Source organism: Vidua chalybeata, chromosome 6 (genome assembly GCF_026979565.1).
Source record: "Vidua chalybeata isolate OUT-0048 chromosome 6, bVidCha1 merged haplotype, whole genome shotgun sequence".
Taxonomy (NCBI): domain Eukaryota; kingdom Metazoa; phylum Chordata; class Aves; order Passeriformes; family Viduidae; genus Vidua; species Vidua chalybeata.
Genome location: NC_071535.1, coordinates 48867355 through 48886549, shown reverse-complemented (window position 1 = coordinate 48886549; position 19195 = coordinate 48867355). Strand labels below are relative to the sequence as shown.

At 39.8% G+C, this 19195-nt stretch overlaps 1 protein-coding gene across 2 annotated transcripts in view; it reads right to left on the bottom strand.

The window, feature by feature from the left end:
• Positions 1-5887: 5887 nt before the first annotated feature.
• Positions 5888-19195, bottom strand: part of SPTY2D1 (SPT2 chromatin protein domain containing 1) — a 49913-nt gene continuing 36605 nt past the window's right edge. For both annotated transcript variants that reach the window (XM_053946464.1, XM_053946465.1), the window contains exons 2-6: positions 15115-15229; positions 11840-13435; positions 10912-11071; positions 10717-10794; positions 5888-9508 (exon numbers count right to left, since the gene is read on the bottom strand). In XM_053946464.1, coding sequence (XP_053802439.1) covers positions 9412-9508; positions 10717-10794; positions 10912-11071; positions 11840-13435; positions 15115-15229 — 2046 coding nt within the window. In that variant the 3' untranslated portion in view covers positions 5888-9411. The remainder of the gene's footprint in view (positions 9509-10716; positions 10795-10911; positions 11072-11839; positions 13436-15114; positions 15230-19195) is intronic.

Sequence of the window (19195 nt, the reverse complement as noted above, 5' to 3'; positions counted from 1 at the left end):
GCTTCCCGGCGGGCCGCGCGCGGGGCAGCACCGCCCCTCAGGGAGGCGGGCTGGGCTCGGCCGGGGAAAAGTGGGGAATCGGGGGGGTTTTCATTACCCTTCTAATGCATCTGCGAGCGGGAGGGCACGAAAGGCTTGGTGACCATCGGGGCTAGGTGCTGTTTCCACCCACCATAGTGTTGCAAAATATGGAATGTGTCGACATTATCTTAAGCCAGGATCTTCTTTGATGTAAGATCATTGTATACTTTCAAACCTAATCAGATGAAGAGGCAGCAGCCAGCGTCCAGTCACGGACATCCGTGAATGGACAAGCTTTAAGGATGCAGTAAATCAAGTTATTGTTCATAGAATCACAAACTCTGCTGAGTTGGAAGAGACCCACCAGGATCATTGAGCCCAGCTCCTGGCCCTACACAGGACACCCCCAACAGTCACATCATGTTCTTGAGAGCATTGTCTGAAATGAACAGGGCTAATGCCTTTATTAATGTTCAGCTCTTTATTAAAAAGATCAGCTGGGCAGGGGGCTCAACACAGAGCTCGCTCCCGCGGTTGTAGCTTTCCCAGGCAGCCAAAAGGAAGGAGGCGTGCAGAGTCTGTCACTGGAGTCCCGAGCAGCAGCTGTCCTTTCTCCTTTCCTTGTGGCACACCAGTGGCCCGAGGATGAGGAGACGTGGTGTGCAGAGTCTGTTGCTGAAGTCCAGAACAACAGCTGTCCCCGCTCCTTCCGTGGCGGCAGCACCAAGGCTCTCTGTCCCTATCTCCCTGCTTCTCAGACCCTAATATAGTCTGTTCTTTCTTAGGTGATGGCAACGGTTAAAAGTCAATCAGGGGATGTGTTTCCCTCTTCCTCAGCTAGGGCATTTGTCTAGACTCCTCTATTGTGTTCAGTTTTTGATTTATATTCCTCTTTATCTCCTAAAAATACTCCCATGATCCTAAGGGGTTTTTATTTGCATGTTAGTCCCAGAGTGGCAGCGTGGAGGGGTGGGAGGCCAGTTACCTCCAGGTAGTTTAGAGAGAACAAACAGAGCAATTAGCTAATTAGCATTTCAATATCGGTACTTAGCTAGAGTTAGTAGTTTTTTTAGTGTTGCCATGGGAACTAGGAAGGCCCTGCCCGCGTCTCTGGGGAACACGTGGAAACTGTTCATAACATTGTCCAAACACTTCTTGAACTCTGCCAGGCTTGGTGCTGTGACCACTGCCCTGGGGAACTGTTCCAGTGCCCAAACACCCTCGAGGTGAAGAACCTTTTTCTGATACCCAACCTGCACATCCCCATACCACATCATGCCATTTCCTCCAGTCTTGTCACTGGTCACCATAGAAAGACATCAGTGTCTGCCCTTCTGCTTCCCCTCATGAGGAAGTTGTAGACAGCAATAACAACTCTGCTCAGTTTCCTTCAGGCTGAACAAGCCAAGTGACCTCTTCCACTTCTACAGCTTCCCCTCCAGACCTTTCACCATCCTTGTGACCATACACAGATATTACAGGGATGCAGGGATTTCTTCCCTCTGTGTTGACAGTATCAAAACTGAGTTGCAACTTTATGGAATTACAAGTATGCAAATACAAACCTGACATGAATTTATTTACCTACATTAGTCTCTTATTTTTTAAGCCTCCCTACAACACAGCAGGGAGACTGGAAAACTGCCTTTTGGAAAGTGGGCCATGCAAGTCTGATGGCCAATTCAGTGGAAAACACAGTAGGTCCAGCAAGGTAAATGGTGACAAATGCCAGTTCTAGCCTCCTAACTGACCAGAAAACTGACAGAACAGGATGACAGTATGACAAGCATGACAGTAGCACATTTTTACAAGGAGCAAGATCTTGAGCAAGCTCATACAATTTTTTTCTCCCTCACTTCAGTCCACTGATATGAGGCCTGAAGCAAACAGTAACTAAGAGCACAGGTTGTTGATACAGCCATAGCAGAAAATAATTAGGTTTAGAACAACTTTCATTAAGCTTCTCCATCATACATAATACTTAATGATGCTGATTCTGCTTCTGTGCTGAAGTTGTTGTGTGTGATGTAATGAAGGATCTTACAGCTTCAATGTTCAGTTTGGAAAGTAGCACAAGATCAGTCCTTCAGGAACTGGCATTGCAGATTCCAGCAAGTGCTACACATCATTTGCCCAGCAAGCATAGTACATTTTCAGTTAAACTGTTACAGAATGATTGGCATGAACATTTATCTAGACCTTTTAAGAGATAATTTGAAAATAATTTTGTTTCATAAAGGTCTTAACATTCCTTTTAAATTTGACATCTCAAGTCTCTAAATTTTTCTTATTATTTCGTGGTAAAAACAACTGGGAAAGTCTGATAGATATTTAAAGTTATTAGTAAGTTTGATGCTTTGAAACATTTTTAAAATCTCTGTGTTCATACATAACCAAAACAATCATAGCAACCAGGACAGTGACACCATCCCCGTGGCAGTGACACACTGCTGCTGGTAGCAGTGTTTCTATTTGAGGTTTAGAAGTCACCCTTGACTAATTTTCCACCCAAACTACAGATTCACTTAGTATTCACTGTTCAAACTCATTTCAGTTCCAAGCTGGGTGTGTGCCCTCTGACTCAAAATCTTGCCTAAACATAATTTGCAATTAATAACTTTGTATTACATCAACAGAGTATTGCAAACTAATCTCTAGGTAACAAAACATCTTGCTAGCAGGCTAACACACAGCCTTGCTACTCCATGTATCCTTTAGTACTTCCTCTGCCCCCATCACTGGGAACACTCTTCCAAATGAAGTTGTAGAATTTCACATATATTCTTACCCAACAAGCTATAGAAATTCTCCCAAACTGGGATTTATCAAGCAATTCACCCAGGTCTTATATTATTACAACTCCTCACTGCATAAAAGGTTACCCTATGTGTTAAAAACCAGCATTTTGCCAGCAGTACAGATAATCTTCCTGACTGAGATGTTTTCTTTGAGACTTGGTAGAAAAGTTAATATGGTTAATGAAACAGAAAATAAACTGCAATTTCTCAAGGGCTAAGGGAGGGGGCAAAGCAAAATCACAGTCTTGGGGTGACATGGATCTTGTCTTGCAGCATACAGCTTTGGAATTTTATTCAGCTCTACATAAGAGGAAAATGACATTTCTACAGCCTCCAACTTTCATTCTCTAAATACTAGTCTTATTATTCTGCTTACCTGTGAACATCGTGTATCTATAAAGATGCTAGCTTAGAGCAAAGCCAAGGGAAAGGATTCTCAACAACAGGAAACTACTAACCAGGAAGCATTTTAAAGGATTTTCTCCAGTGGGGAAAATCATGCAATGCTATGAGTTGTCTAAATTAACTTCGAGTAATGGAATAGAAATTACAAGTTCAACTTGTAAATATTAAATGCTATGGGAAAAATTTGCACTTCTAAAATATACTCAAGTGATCATCCCAGATACCAAAGACTGGGTAATAAATGCAGACCAACCACAACACAAGTGGCAGGAACAAGCTTCCTAACAAAACCCAGACCACCTTCAGCTCTGGGAATATCACGACTAAGAGCATTATTTATCTCAATGCTCCTCTTTGTTCTAACAACCAGCAAGTCACCCATGTGTGTGATCTACACTGGGACCATTTTGTATGTCACAACAATCACTTACAAAACACCAACCAAACAAGGCTGGATTTAAGCCAGCAGCTACGAGGTACATCAGACCTCATTGCCAATGGTAAAGACAGTGAAGAGACTTTCCACAAAATAGTTACTTTTTCCTGCCAGCTTCAGCATCTCACACTGCTTGTAAACAGGGCTCCCCATAGCCCTGGGCCATGTCATGCACTGCCATGACCACATTCCCTTTGTACACAGCTGGCAAATAGGAACCAGGCTAATAGAGGGGTTGCTGGCTCCCTCCTTTTGGCTGGGGAGGAGTGTGGTAACAGCAGCACAGCCCTCTCTGCCTGAACTCCCAACATTCACCAGGACCAGGTGGGACTAGGTGCCTGTCTACATATCATTTAGAGTCACATTTGACACCACTGTGGAGGTCTCAGAAACTCTTCCTGCACATTCTGCACAGATCAAGAACCAGATAAAGTGCCCCTCCTGTCCAAAAATAATTGTAATCAGTGTTAATTATCAGCCAGAGAGCAGCAGGTCAATCCACAGATGCTCTGCTCTACCATACACATTTCTTTGTTTGGACAAATCTAGATATACTGAACATATGTAAGGACCATAAGGCATCCATACAACACAAGAGCTGGAAGGAGGTAGCAGGGAGAAATATTGCCTTATGACAGGGAGCTGAGGACAGATCCACAACAAACATCATGTACCCTCAGTCGCATCATTCAAGGAATGATACTTACCTCTCCTGAAGAAATCCACAAGAGAGGTTTCATACATGGAGAAGTGCATGTAAGGCACTCAAACAGCATTTTGGACTCAATGTGTTCACAGGTACGTGTTCAGTTATTTCCATGCACTGCAAAACCTGGAACTCTACACACAAGTGTTTTCCAAATCAGAATCAAGCCAAATCCTTCAACCAAAAAATCTACTGATGCTCTTGATTCTTTAAATTGTTGATTGCCATCAATTTTCAGAGTATGAGAAATGGCAACAGTTCAGAACACTTGCCTGTTCTCAAGCAAGGAATGTTGAGAAAGTTACATCCATGATAAAAAAAAGTTCATGAATTTGCCAGTGGAGGGAGAAGGATGTAGGCAAAACCCAAGACCTTCCATGAAGAAACAAACAGAGAAACCCTCAAAGCAAATTAAGCACCAGGTGGTATGGAAAACCAAAACTATTAGTTGTGGACAGAGAAGTTAGAATTAAACTCATGGCATATATGATTACTTCAGGAATTACCTCTGTCCTTAATTTCATTCCACAGAGTTTGTTAAACATAGTATACCCAGGCTTTTTAGATTACCAGGCTCATGGAAAAATAAATGTTTCCATATGCAGTTCCAGGGGTAAGAAGATGCTATCTATGGGATAAATAAATTGCAGTTCTGTCTTGTGGAACTGAAATCTTATTCCAAATAAACTACAACTAGAAGCTGACCTCAAACAAAGGAAACCTGTAATTACTTGTTTTTCCCCAATCTGAATAAAATAATTTTGCTCCCAGAAGTAGCTTTACTGGCTGGGTTAAGATAATGACTCATGCAGAACACCCTCCTTCCTGAACAGAACACCTCTGCCTTGAAAAAATGACTAAGATTGACTGATCACAGCTATTAAGATACATTAAAAATTTCAAGGGAATTCCATACAAAGTAGTTCCAAAGAAGATGAGATTTCATGCCTTCAAAACAAGGTAGTCATAGGACACATTAAATGCAGATTTGCAATATTTTAAAGGACTGGCTTTTTAAGCACAAGAGTGTGCAAGCTTTGCTGTTCCTCATAAAGGCAGGTGGGCTCACTGATGTGTATCCATTCATACATTTGGAAGTGGGTCACAGCACCAGCTGATCAGAACAATAATTTACTTCCACCATCAAAGCAGAAAACCCTTCCAGAGGAGACAGCCATCAAGGGAGTTCAGACTCCTTACATGGGAATATGGAAACCCAGAAGGATGCTGCTTGTAAACACTTCAAATGCAAAATATTAAAGGCAATGGGCACACTTGGGTATATTATCATTCTAAATACACATTCCTCCAAGTACATACCATGTCACAGCCTAAACTACAGGAGACACCAGGAACTTTCAGATCTTTTCTGAAGGGTTAAGTGACTCCATTGCATTTCTCGTACCTTCTTGCTGGCTGCATGAGAACCATTCTTAGAGAACATTCAGACTGACACTGCTGTATGTGAGAGCTCAGAAACAGCAAAGTAATTCTGATAAATCTTCCATAAAAGCAAACCAATGAGAAATAGCAGTAAAATGTTTAATGCCTGCAATTTATTGTATACATACTCTGCAAAATTTATATGCATTTGGTGTGTGCTAAAGTATACACTTCCTTGACAGCACCAGAAAGCAGGTAAGCTATGTATGAGTTTTTAACCTGATTTTGTCACATTGTGTAAAAAGACACTGTGCACACATGATATCCCCAAAGGAAAAATATCATTGGCTAAAACTAGAAGCACCCTTATTTACACACTAACACTTTAATATTGCATCACACCCACTCACCAAAATAAATAGAAGTACATCCATCACAATTTAAACACCAGTCTCTCCATATATTTATTTTCTGACATGTTTTGGTCTCCAGAAATAGGCTATATCTAGAAATATGTATCAGCTACTGGATTATGTTACAAAATGCAAAAAAAAAAATTTAGAAAATTAGTTTTCCTGGACAATATTTTGGGCTTTACACAAAAATAAATCCAGATTTCCATAAAGATCTCATATACTTCTTGAAAGATTTTTATTTTAAAGCACAGCACAGAGTTGCACACTAAGGCTTCCTGTGATATGCAAAACCCTGGCCTCCAAAAGACATTGCTGTAAAGTGAAATACAGCTCAAGTGTAAGTACAAGACATTTTCAAAAAGTAGTCATCAATAGAAAGTGCCCTTCATTTGATTTAGCATTAGCAGTAAAGAAGTAGCTACCTTAATTGTGCAATCAAAGCCAGACCTGGAAGGGTTTTATGAAAAGTACATAATTTCACACTCTCAAGTTTAAAGACATAGAATCTGAGATAGCAGAAACCAACCTTTTTATCCTCCTACATTCATTATTTTTTGACACAATGTAGTAAAAAGGCACATTGTCAAACAGTGAATTAAAAATCTAAAAACCAAACCAGAATTTCCTTAAATACAATTAAATCATTAGCTCAACATCCAATCCCGATAAACCAATGTAAGCATTCTTCCAGTTTTTCTTCACTTCAAATTCAGATGCACTTCGAAAGTACTGAAATACTGTCATTAGATGAATACTATTAATCTGGTAAACAGTAAACAGGTTTTTGGATACAAGGTCAGGAATTAAAAAACTAGTTTAGCTCCTTCCTAGCTGACATACAAATACGTGAGCACATTAAAAGCCAAACATTTGTACAAAATAGGAAACCCATCAGCATCCCATGCCAATTATGAGAAAGTACTTCTTGACTGAAAAATTACAAATGTGTCCTTGTATAATTTTTCATATGAAATAGACAAAACTTAAGCAACGATCATTGTGTGAAGAAAGTTATAGAGTGTCTTAGGGAGGCTAGCAGAGTACATTCCAGTCACCATCTAAATTACAAAGTGCTTTACAGATTAAGCAGTTTATCTGCTCTTGCATGGTTAAATAATCAGAAAGTTGTGAAATAATCAGGTTTTACTTAACCTGTATTTGTTTGAAATGCAGATTTCTTTCCCAACTGAACCAATTTCAACTTAATATATTTCTTTGCTTCATAAGAGACTTTTTTCTCCCCAGCCAGGCAGGAAGTTGCTCACAGATGATATAGCTGTCTGGGTTGATGGACCTCGAGTCTTTCTCCAGCTAAAAAGGATAAAAAAAGTACAAACCCAGAACTTGATCATGGTCCCGAAGTCCATTGTCCTGAATGGGTAATTCTAGAAACCAGGAAATGTCCAACAGGAAATTTGAGATGGTCCCAATGCAGTAGAGAATACAACACACTTCTAGACAGTGAGGTTACCCTATCTTGCATGGTCTCAAGTGCATATACTGAGAAACAGTTTTATTAGTTAATAGAGGGACTTAAAACTACAGAGGAGCAACAATGGTATCCTCACCTGGGCTCTATGTTGGCCAATACTGAGATAGCCTAGAGAATCTGTACCAGTAACTTACATCAGTATTTTGCTGAGGCAGTGAAATGGTACACCATTGACAGAAAACATCTTAAAAAGGCAAAGCTGTTTTTTCTTACATTAAGAATCAGATGACTAAACTTCAGGAGCTTCCAGGACTGTTCCTTACAGGTTACTATCTGAACTGCTTCCTAGAAGCAGCAGTGTTAAGAATAGCCCCAATAGGAAAGGTTTCTTTGTTGCTTTTCCACAAGGTAATTTTTCCTTTTTCCCTGCCCCCAACAAACACCCAAAGCCCTTTTTCTACTTCTTAAACCTATTTCTAGCATTAAAACATAATGGCCTGAAGCAGCTGAACGCAGATGCTACCAATGGAGTCCTGGAGCTCGAAGCAAAGCTGAGTAGTGACACTGGTGAGCTCTGAAGGGCAACTTGGGGAAGTCCAAGTAGATGCAGCACCAGATTTGAGCTTCAATTCTCAGTGCATCTCCTGTCAACTTACATGAACCCTGTGTTAATTGTAAACAAATTCAGTTACTGAAACAAACAGTCTTTAAATGCATAGTTAGAAATAATGTGCAAATATGGGCATTAAGGTAAGTAACTGAACTAACTCTCCTGCTATACATATTATTTTAGGCTTTTAGCTTGCTGAAATCAATCACAAGTATTAACTAGTTAACATGATGTTAATACTGAAAAGCTGCAAATGCATTCTAACAGAACTTAATTCTGATGTTCTTTCTGAACAGTAAAACTAATTAGATAAATGACTGCTTCACATTTTAAATAATTTAACCATCGGATGTTTAATGCAAGAAAAAACACAGTTTGTAAAGCAGCAGAAGCTGTTAAACAAATCTGAAGATTTACAGGGCAGGTGAAGAATTCCCAAGCATATGCTTGAGCCCAAAAGCACAGGTTACATACAAACAGTAGAAATTTCTGTTTTCAGGGTGTGTGTTTCTCATACTGAATTAGACTGGCACTGGAATTGCAGACACAGCAAAAACCAAGACAATCTTTTGGCCATATCCATCATTGCACAGTTTGCAAATGACATACACTTTTCTGTTTAGAAATAAAGAGATTCAAATTATTTTTATGGGTCCTCAAATCTGAAGATCTGCAGTACTTTATTGCCTTAAACATCTGTGGACTGCGGCTGAATTTACACCCAAGCTACTGCTGTACAGAAGATAACATTTTAACACTTTGAGGCGCAGGTTGGGAGACAGGGTAGGATACAGAGCAATCTCTCCAAGTCTCAAGAAATAACAGGGAACAAGAATGCTATTCCTTTCTTTCAAGTGAATGCAAAATTGGTTTACTACACGTGGCCGACACAATTCCAAGTCAGTGCATAGCTAGTCAATATTTCTGCTGGCATCTTGAACTGGTTTAATCAATGGAAACATCTATTAAATTTATTCCATTTAATATGCATTAGTGCATTAATTTCTTCATAAAAAAAACAACCCTGGCAAGTATTAAAAATAAATATCTTATTTAGGTCAAGCTAAAGCCTTGCTTTTCAGTACTTTAATCCCTTTAAATATTTTTTTGCCCTCTAACAAGCAAATGGAAACTGAAGTAGAATAAGAGATGTATGGAGGCAGAGGGGAGCAGAAACATGAACAAAGTCAACACCATAAGTCAGTTAACGTGTCCTCAGCTTCTTGGACTGTCTCTTGCGTTTCAGTTCTTCTTCTTCCCGTCTCAGCTCTTCCAAGTCTTCCTGAACACCGAGTCTCAAGCTGCCAAACAAGATTAAATCCTTTACACTGCTTCTCAGGACACTCAAGGTTTTACTTCTACATGCCCGAAAAGCAATGCTAAAAGTACTACAGCTGATTTGAAGAATAATTTCATATCAGCTCTTCTCTAATTATAGAGTGAATGCAGTCTTAAGAAATCAAGATTTTTTTTTTTTAAATCATAATATCCAAATCAAGTATTTCAAGGGAAAAAGATATTTATAACTTCTGTCAAAAATAAAGATTGTATAAAAAAATAAATACATAAGGTCTTTTTTTCTCCCAAAAAAGCAGCTACTGAAACACATCCATTGAAAAAACAAAATTTAATTTAACTCAAGTTTCTCATGTCCACTTCCTTTATGCAACATGTGTAGTTAAAACTGAGTCAGGAATTCAACTCTACAAAACCTCACTCTAAGATGTCAACAGTTTGGTTAACAGCAATATCACTTTAAAACTCCATTTATTTCTCCTAACTCCACTTAACAGACTATAGCTTTCCATGGGTTGCAGATATTCCTCAGGTGCCAGGAGGAATAAGGACACTGACTATAACTTCAAAGATGCAAGTTTCTAATGTTCAAGGCACCTTCTGAATAACCATATAGAACCAAAGAATTTGGTGACTCCATGCATTCCAATATTTGCATTTTCTATAGAAAATCCTTATAGCTTTCAGAAAGCTTGTCCCATCACTCATTTAAAAAAAAAGAATCAGCTTAACTCATAAGAATTCTGCAGGCCCAAAGGCCAAAACCAACATGAAAAAAACATCATCATAATTTAAATCAGTGACTATACAAGCTTGTCAGCATATTTTTTATACTTCTATAGAAATAGACACCCACACATGCATAGACAAAAACAAAATTTCCAGACCTCAAACTAGCAGAATATTGTAATGCTTGGGACCATTTAAAGAATTTGGAATTTCAAATTAAATTTATAATTTTAAAAATATTTTTTGAAATTAATTTGTTTTGTTTTTTATTAGTTCTTAACAAGCAAGGTTTGTGATAGATAGGGACATACACCACTTATTTAGTGTCCACCACTGGCTGTATGAATTCCATCTTTTACTTAAGCTTTCTTATAAAAAATTGTAAGGCTTGCAGTTGAAAGCAAAGTGGATATTTGCTAGCTTAGCCCTATGACTTCAGCAAACAAACTTTGCAATTTGTACCCAAGTTCAAATCCACGCATACCTCCTAGCTTCTTCTTTCTGTTGCTCTCTCCAGCTGCTCTCCATATAACGTAAGGCATAATCACTTTCATCTTTGTACCTGAAAATTAAATATCAGTTTTTAGCACATTAAAAATAGGTAATGAATTAATATCCCTTCTTAGGAAGAATAATTAATTGTTCTACTGCTTGTTCTTAAAGTTGCTACTTCTCTTACCTTTTCCGGTCATAGCCAAATATTTCCCGAATATGTTTTGATATTTCTTCTTGAGGTTCCCCTTCATCTTCAATGAAGTCATCCATTTCAGAGTCATATTCATCATCATCATCATCATCTACTATTTGTCTCTTGTAACTAATAAGTTGTCTTCCAAGACCTAAATGACAGGAGAGAATAAAATCATTAACTAGTAACATGAACATCATTTTAATTTAACAGTACTTCTCCTTGCTATACCTTGGGCATAGCCATTTTCTGGGCTTCAAGGTGGAAAACTTCTGCCTTAAGTTAACCAGCATTTCTCAGAAATTCAGCAAGAGGAAATACCTCCTGAGTTGTGCTATCAGGATCAGCAATGGCATCCTGAGGAAACCACTCAGCAGATATCTGTTCTTTGCTCAGGGCTTTCCAGGCACTTATTCACTACTCACTGCTTGCTCCTGATCAGAAATAAGTTTTTAAATGGCTTGTCAGTGATAAGATAAATCTGCCAAAACACTGAAATGTAAAACCTGTGAGTGATTTTTCATATAGCCTTTCAAGCATCTGTTATTTAAGACACTACAAAGTTTTATAGACCAACTATTAAGCAGTGCTGGAAGCAAATCCTTGAATTCTTTTCCTTCTAACAGCATTCATATACCAATATCCATCACAGGCTGCTTAGTTTTTTTTCATGTGATACTTCACACCGTCACTTCTGTATTTCAAAAATTATGAGCATAGGTAAAAATAAATAAAATAAATGAAAAGCTGCTATATTTTATTTTGTTTCAATTATTAAACTGTTCTTATCTGAGTTTCACCTGGTTTTTTTCCCAATTCTTCTCCCCACTGGGGCACAGGGCATGCGAGCAGCTACATGCTACTTAGTTGCCAGATAAACCATAACAGTGAAAAAATGCTTTGTTCTATAAATGCATACCTTGTGGATGAAGCACAGGTCTATGCCCTGGAAAAGGTCTCATTCCATTCATCTGTCCATTGCTATGTCTTGTGACAAGGTTTTTAGAAGAAATGGTTTCTGACACGACAGTACACTTGGGTTTCACAGCTGTGCCCGGGCTGCTGCCTGGCCGCACAGATCCTGCGCTTGTGCTGATGCCCAGCTTCCCTGGGCCAGTGCCCAAGCTGCTGCCTGGTCGCTTGGCTCCTGTGCTTGGACTGATTCCTGGCCTTCCTGGTCCTGTTCCCAGGCTGCTGCCTGGTCGCCCTGGTCCTATGTTTGTGCTGCTGCCTGGCCTTCCTGGTCCAGTGCCCAAGCTGCCGCCCAGTCGCTTAAGTCCCACGCCTGAGCTGATGCTTGATCGCCCAGCTCCTGTGCTCGAGCTGCCCGTCGACCTTCCTGGTCCCACACCTGAGCCACCTCCTGGTCGCCCAGGTCCTGTGCTTGAGCTGCTGCTGGGCCTCCCAGGTCCTGCAGATGAGCTGCTGCCCAGTCGCCCAGGTCCTGAGCTTAAACCGCTTCCTGGTCTTTCCCGTCCCACGCCAGAAATGCTGCTTGATCGCCCCGGTCCTGCACTTGAACCACCTCCAGGATGTCCAGGTCCTCCTTTTCCTAAGCTGCTGCCAGATCGTTTTGCGTTGGAGTTGATTCCATGTTGACGAGCTGCAGGTTTTCCTGGTTTTGGGTGGGCAGACTTTTTCAGGCTGGATTCTTTCGAAGATGGCATTTTCTGAGCCCCAGTGGCCGTGGGTTTTGAGGGTGGGATGTGAGAGTTTGAGCCAGACTTTCTAATACCATTGACAGGTAATTTATTATGACTGCTACTAGTAGAGCTTTTTAAGGAACCATTTTGTGAGTTTTTTTCTATTTGATCAAGTCTGGAAGAAGATGATGACCATGGGTGTTTTTCAGTCAATGCTGGTGCTTTGGATTTCTTATCAATACCACCCACAGAAAGTGACAGACTGCTTTTAGATGTGGAATGTTTATCTACTGAGCTTTTATTAAGTTTCGTGTTTACTGTCTTCTCTTTTTGAGAAGACAGTTTTTTTGAAGAATTGGATATCGCTGTAGGCTTAATTTCCTCACTTTTCTTATGCATTTCTACTTTTTTGTTTTTGCGTCCCAAAAACTCCCTCTCTCTCAATTCTTCTGCTGTTCTGGGCCTCTCTTCTACCTTTTTCACTTGTTTTATTTCCACTGGTTCATATTGTTTCTTTTCAGCAAGCCTCAAGAGCTCGGCAAAGTTCAGAGGTGCTGGTGCACTTTTGGGAGGTGCCTTTGGTTTCACTGCAGCTTTGGATGGTTTCTCTTCATATTCTTCTTGCTCATGCTCAGATTCCGTCTGACTGTATTCAAGTTGCTCAGTTTCATCTTCTGTTGCATACTCAGCCTCTGGGGCCTGAGCAACATTTTCGCAAGCCCTCCTCTTTTTAGGCTTCTCTTCAACAGGAATGCCATTATAGCCATAAAAATTATCCTTTGTTCGTGAGGCCATAGCTCTTGCCTTTCTGTCATGTTTCAGTTCAATACGCCTTGCCAAGAGCTGCTCTTTCTTCCTTCTTTCTTCCAGTGCTGCAAGAAAATCAGGAGAAAGATATGCAAAAAGCACTACTTTTTATTTCAATATTTTCCAAACTAACAAATCACTTAGGACAGTAACTTAAGGATATCTGGCTAATAGCTATCCAAAATAGACAAGAAAGTGACCCCAGCTCTGCCAACAGGACAGACTGACCCTCCTGTGTCAGCTGCTCCAACAAAGGCAGGCGATTGAGTGAAATGCTGCTCTAACAAAACCCATTAAGGCTGAGGGAAGCAGCTTTCCAGGATACATGAAAAAGGAGAACCTTTGTATAAAAAGGTACAGAAGTTATGGGATCTCTGCATAGTGGAGGGAGTTCTGAGACTGAGCAAGAGAATCTGGAGACACTATACAGAACTTACTATCAAATGTTTAAGGGAAGTTGAGGAAGGGGAGGGAGTAAGAATATTATGGGGATAAGAACTGGAAAATAGCCTAAGTGCATGTGTCTAGGGGGATATAGGGAAGAAGCAGCTGAACGCAGATAAACAACTAGCTAGTCATTACACAAGTCTGATAGAACCCTGTGCCCTATCTCCACAGTCTGTCCTATATCCTTACTGTTCTGGTTTAGCTGTTTTCTGCATAAGTATGCTCTCTATCTTGTGTCTGTGACCTGCTGACTAGAGTCAGGATGAACAAGCTAGTGAATGAGACATCTAAATACCAAATACTGGACAGACCAAGGAGTAGGGGCTAAATACCAAAAAGATTCAGAAAACAAAAATTCATAGAAAATGGATTGGGCCACTCATGCTTTGGGTGCCTATGAGGGTACCATTCCTTGTCTGTGTTATTCTGTTGTCAAGGGCTGTTACAGCACAGTGTGTGCCAGCATGCTCCATGTGGAATTCATATGCTTAGTCTTGATTCTGGCTGGATCTGTCAGCAGGGCTAAGGAACAGACTCATGACTGATCCAGGAGAGGAGGAATAACCTGGGCTATCCAGTCCATCAGATTTGGTTACCTTTAAAAAACATTAACATCAGTGATAGTATAGGGATAAAATGTTTCTAAAATCATGGGATATTCAGGGGAGTTCGAAAGAAAGGTTGGGCCTGGTAGGCCCTGGGAAGATATTAGGGTAGGCCCGGGGAAAATGTTGGGCTTTACTGGATCATGCAAAACTGCACCTGTATAATCATTTAATGACTATGATAAACTATATGATTGTTAAATGTGATTATTGTTTAGTAATTGGATATGATTATTGTTTAATCATAATATCAGAAGCAATGCAGTACTAATTTATTCCACAGACTATTTAAAGGACGCATAAAAGTGGAGAAATCATGTCTCAGACTCTTTAAAACTCACTTTATTGATACACTAGATTAAGACAGAACAATGGCAACTCTTTCCATTTTTCACACATATGCACTTTTCAAAGTTAAGCTAGCGAAAGTTGAGATAGTTTTTTGCTCTTCACCTTAACTGTTTTCTCTATCTCCAGCCATAAATCCTGACGTAGCTGAATAATGTTTTAACCCCTTAGGAAAGCAAGCAAACGTCCCCAGCCCTTACTTAGTCCTAGCTTTCCCTCAGTATCAGGTCTATGCATAAATTCCAGAAATAGATGTGCAGCTGTAGTTGCAAGAAATTTGAATAAGGTGACAAATAGCAAAGAATAAATGAAAGTCTCCCATAGGAGATATTTTGTACTTTTACCTTTTTTTCTCTTTTCTTCTTCTTGTCGTCTGAGAAATGCTTGCACTGCTGCAGACTCTACACCCTTGACTTTGGGAACTTTTTTGGGAGGACCAACAGCCAAACTGTATCTTTTCTGCAAAGAACAAAGAAATATGTCAGAAGAGTTAAGAAATGTAAAAAAAAAATCAGTCTTTAAAACTGAGAAGTTGCATAACAGTCCTGTACTTGACTTCAGCACAGAGATGGTACAGAGTAAACAGTGAATTCCCACTGAAACTGAGGGTTGTGCTGGATACATTTGACTCACAGTTGTACTTTCAGGCTGAGCAACCAGCCCCAAGTCCTTGGAAGAGACTTGCAAGCTAGAAAGTGCCTGGTCCATGGGAGTAGAGGTATCTTGAAAAATTTTTTGAAAGGTGGTTTTATAACCATCAGAAGAATAAGGTAACCAAAGCTCAGAACAAGATATCAGCACTAAGGTAAAGACATCTGTCTTGCCTATACCATTAGACAACTACTTCACCCTATAAATATTGCCATCAGGATGAGCCTGATTTGAGCTCTGCCTGAACTGCAGCTTAACCGGATGCCAGGTGACCCCTTGAGCAGTGATGCCTCTCAGGGTTAGAAATTCCTCATCTGGAATTAAGAGATCCTTCCTTACCCAAGGTGGAAAGATTCCTTACTCATGACAGATCTTCAGTAGGTGACAGAGAATGTTGTATTAGTATTATGAAACATTAGTAATCCATCCACCCCATATTATTACAAACACTGTATAGATAATTTTATTAGATATATACCACTGGCCAAGCCTGAGACTAAGAATGGATTCAACCACTCCAAACTGAGTTTAGAAAGCAAGGAGTCCACTCAGAACCTTGTGTCTCAACAGTACTGTGCTTCTTGCTCTCTGCATTGCCAGTCCCTGAGAGTTACTCTAAATGAGCTCATAAATGAATGAACTCAGTCTTCTTTTTTGTATGTTTCTTCTATTAATTAATTAATAAGATGAACCTTGCAATAAACTTATTGAACTTTGTCAAACCACTGTTTGAACAGTCAAATCATCATTTTATCTCAAAACACATTGCTGCCTGTCTTTTGAGTGAGACACATTCACATGGATACATCCACATGTGAATACATCCACAACAGGACTCAGCTTTTGGAAGGAATGAACAGGAAACCAGGAGACAGGTAGGGAAACAAAATGAGTGAAATACACTGGACTAATAAGGAATGCAATGGCTGCATTGGTAATGGAATAAAAGTATTTCAGTTCAGATTCCTCTTTGACCAAGAGGAATCAAAAGCAAACTACAGCCCAAGGTGCCAGAGTCAATTCAATTCCAGACTGCAGGTTTACAGCTCCATTTTCAACTTGCTTGTAAACACTCATTTCAGTTTCAGGTTACCTAATTCAGCGAAAATAGATAAATCAACTAAAAAAATTTAATTACTCCAAAAGTTGGAATGAACTTCACCAGCATAATTAATAGGCTGATGTAAAACCAACAATATTGATTTTAGTTCCTGCTGGCAGTGACCTTAAACACAATACTGTTGTATATCAAGGAGTTAGTGACCCACACACCAGCTGACCTGAAACTCTACTTATCACCTGAGATCAGTGTGACCTCAGCACTAACTGTGACAGAACACACAGCCCCCACCTGACACCTGGCAATTACAGCACTTGCACTTGGTGTAATTTGCCAGGAGAAGAGAAAGCTCCAGGGAGATCTTGTTGCAGCCTTTCAGTACTGAAAGGGAGCTTATAAGAAAGATGGGGACAGTTTTTACCAGAGACAGTAGCACTAGGACACGGGGTATTGGTTTTAAACTAAAAGAGGGCAGATTCTGACTAGAAGTTTTTTGAGGGGGACAGTGAAACACTGGCTCAGATTGCCAGGAGAGGCTGTAGACTCCCCATCCCTGGACACGTTCAAGATCAGTTTAAACAGGGCTCTGGGTGACCTGATCTGCTTAAAGATGTCCCTGCCCACTGCAGGGGAGTTGGACTAAATCACCCTTAATTGCGCCTAGTCTGTGATTCTGCATCTCATTACATCTCATTATATCCTGAGGTGAAGCTGCATGTTTTCATATAACATCCTTTTCCTTGGCAGAGGAAATTATAAAATGTGCTATTAACTTCCCAGGACATCCTGCAAAAGCTCTGAAGACTGCAACACTGATTACATGCACCACAGACAGTATTTGCATAGCTTGCCATGCTTAAAAGTCTGTCCAGTACTGTTCAACCTGGGGTTCCGGCAACTGAACAGATGTAAAGTTATCTATGCTACCCCCTTTTTTACTTCTCTTGTAGCCAAAAAATGTTACTTAAATCAATGTTAAGTGCCCAAGTGCCTCTTACTGGGTTCTATAACAACCACTTGCACTAATGTTCAGGTACTGCCTTTCACAAATGTACCAGGTTGTGCCTAAAATGGGAAAAAAAACATTAACTTCTTCCCACAAACAAAATACAGAAGAAAAAACAAACCAATGAGAGAGACAGTTGCAAAGGTAAATACAATAGAAGGCAGTTAAACCCAGAAGCAGAAGGAAAGCAGCATACATTTAGAAATAAAAGAAACCCCAACCCAAAACTGAGGTTTGAGAGGGTGGGGGTTTTTGTTTATTTCAGAAGTAAACCAACAGATTAAAATCTAAACCAAGATCTCCCACATGAGACATTAAGATTATCAGCAAATGAAAGAGATGTGGAAAAAGACCCAAATAAAAAAAGCATCACTAAAGAGCCACACAAGTCAGCATTTCTATAAATGTCTTTCTGTCCTCATAAAGCCTTATGAAACTTAACTAAAATAATCAAAATAAAATATCTGGTAAGGAAACTTCGATCCAAATGTTTTAGAAGCAATAATCAGGCAGGCTGGCATAACTCCCTATAAACATCAATATCACACAATGGAAGCCTTTATTCTCATCTCTAATTCACTGATCAGCAGCACATGAACAGATCCTTGGATTACTTTGATTACTAACATGCAAACCCATAAATTAGCTTGAATATACATGCACTAAGAAGCAAGGTTTGGAGGCTCATTTCCAAGTTGCATCCAAAACTGGCTCCAAGAAGGGCAGCTACAATACCAGCCACTTGTAGTCTCCTTGAGCAGTTTCTGAAATGACCAGAGCACAATTACTAAGGTGTGCCATCCACATTCATTGCATATTCAAACCTGCCATGTCACCTCATCACATTAAAGACCTGCTACAGCCAAGCTCATTTACTGAGCTTCACCTCTCTGCAAGGAAGTTTACCAGAGCCTGAGAACTGATTTTGTTGTTTGCATCAAAAGTGTTCCAGGACTTGACTGCTCAGGAAACCTGAACTGCCATGCAGCATTGCCTCTCAGCTTTTGCTCAAATGTGGCCCATGGCTCTGTGTCCCAAAGAAATCTGGTTTACTCCATTTGAACTGGAACAGACAGAGAGACAAAGCAAGCCACACATTATCAGTCAAAGTCCTGTCAGAAACAGGCTGAAGCAAATTAGTACCTTAGAAATTATTTGCAGTAATTTGTAGTATACTCAGTATAATGATGTCTCTGTAAATTATCTTACAAAGTTAAACACATCATGTTTTGCCATTACTAACCTAATTTGGCAAAGCTTCATTTAATTATTCCATTTCAACTGTACCCTCAGTTTTGAAAACTCTGTTTTAAAAACTGTGTAGGACTCAAGCATCTTTTCCAGCCTAAATGATTTTGTGCCTAAGGAGCACCTTTGAAAACTGCTAAATAGCAGGGACAAATGTAGATTGATCTATTCTGTTGGGAAACCTTATAAAGAATTAAAGTGATGGGGAAGCAGTTTTCAGGCTTTGTTTTGCTGCACTGTGACCAACAGCCCTATCCAGGAGCAGGTTTGTAAAGCAGCTGGACAGAAAAGCTCATTTCTGACTGCTGCTAACATGACAAATCATGAAAAATTTAAATTAAAATTTCCAATCAGTAGCATTTCTTAATGCTAACAACTGAAAACACAGTAAAACAATTCATAAACGAATACCCATTTTCTATACTATTTCTGATACAAGTCTTGTTCACTTTCATTCAGT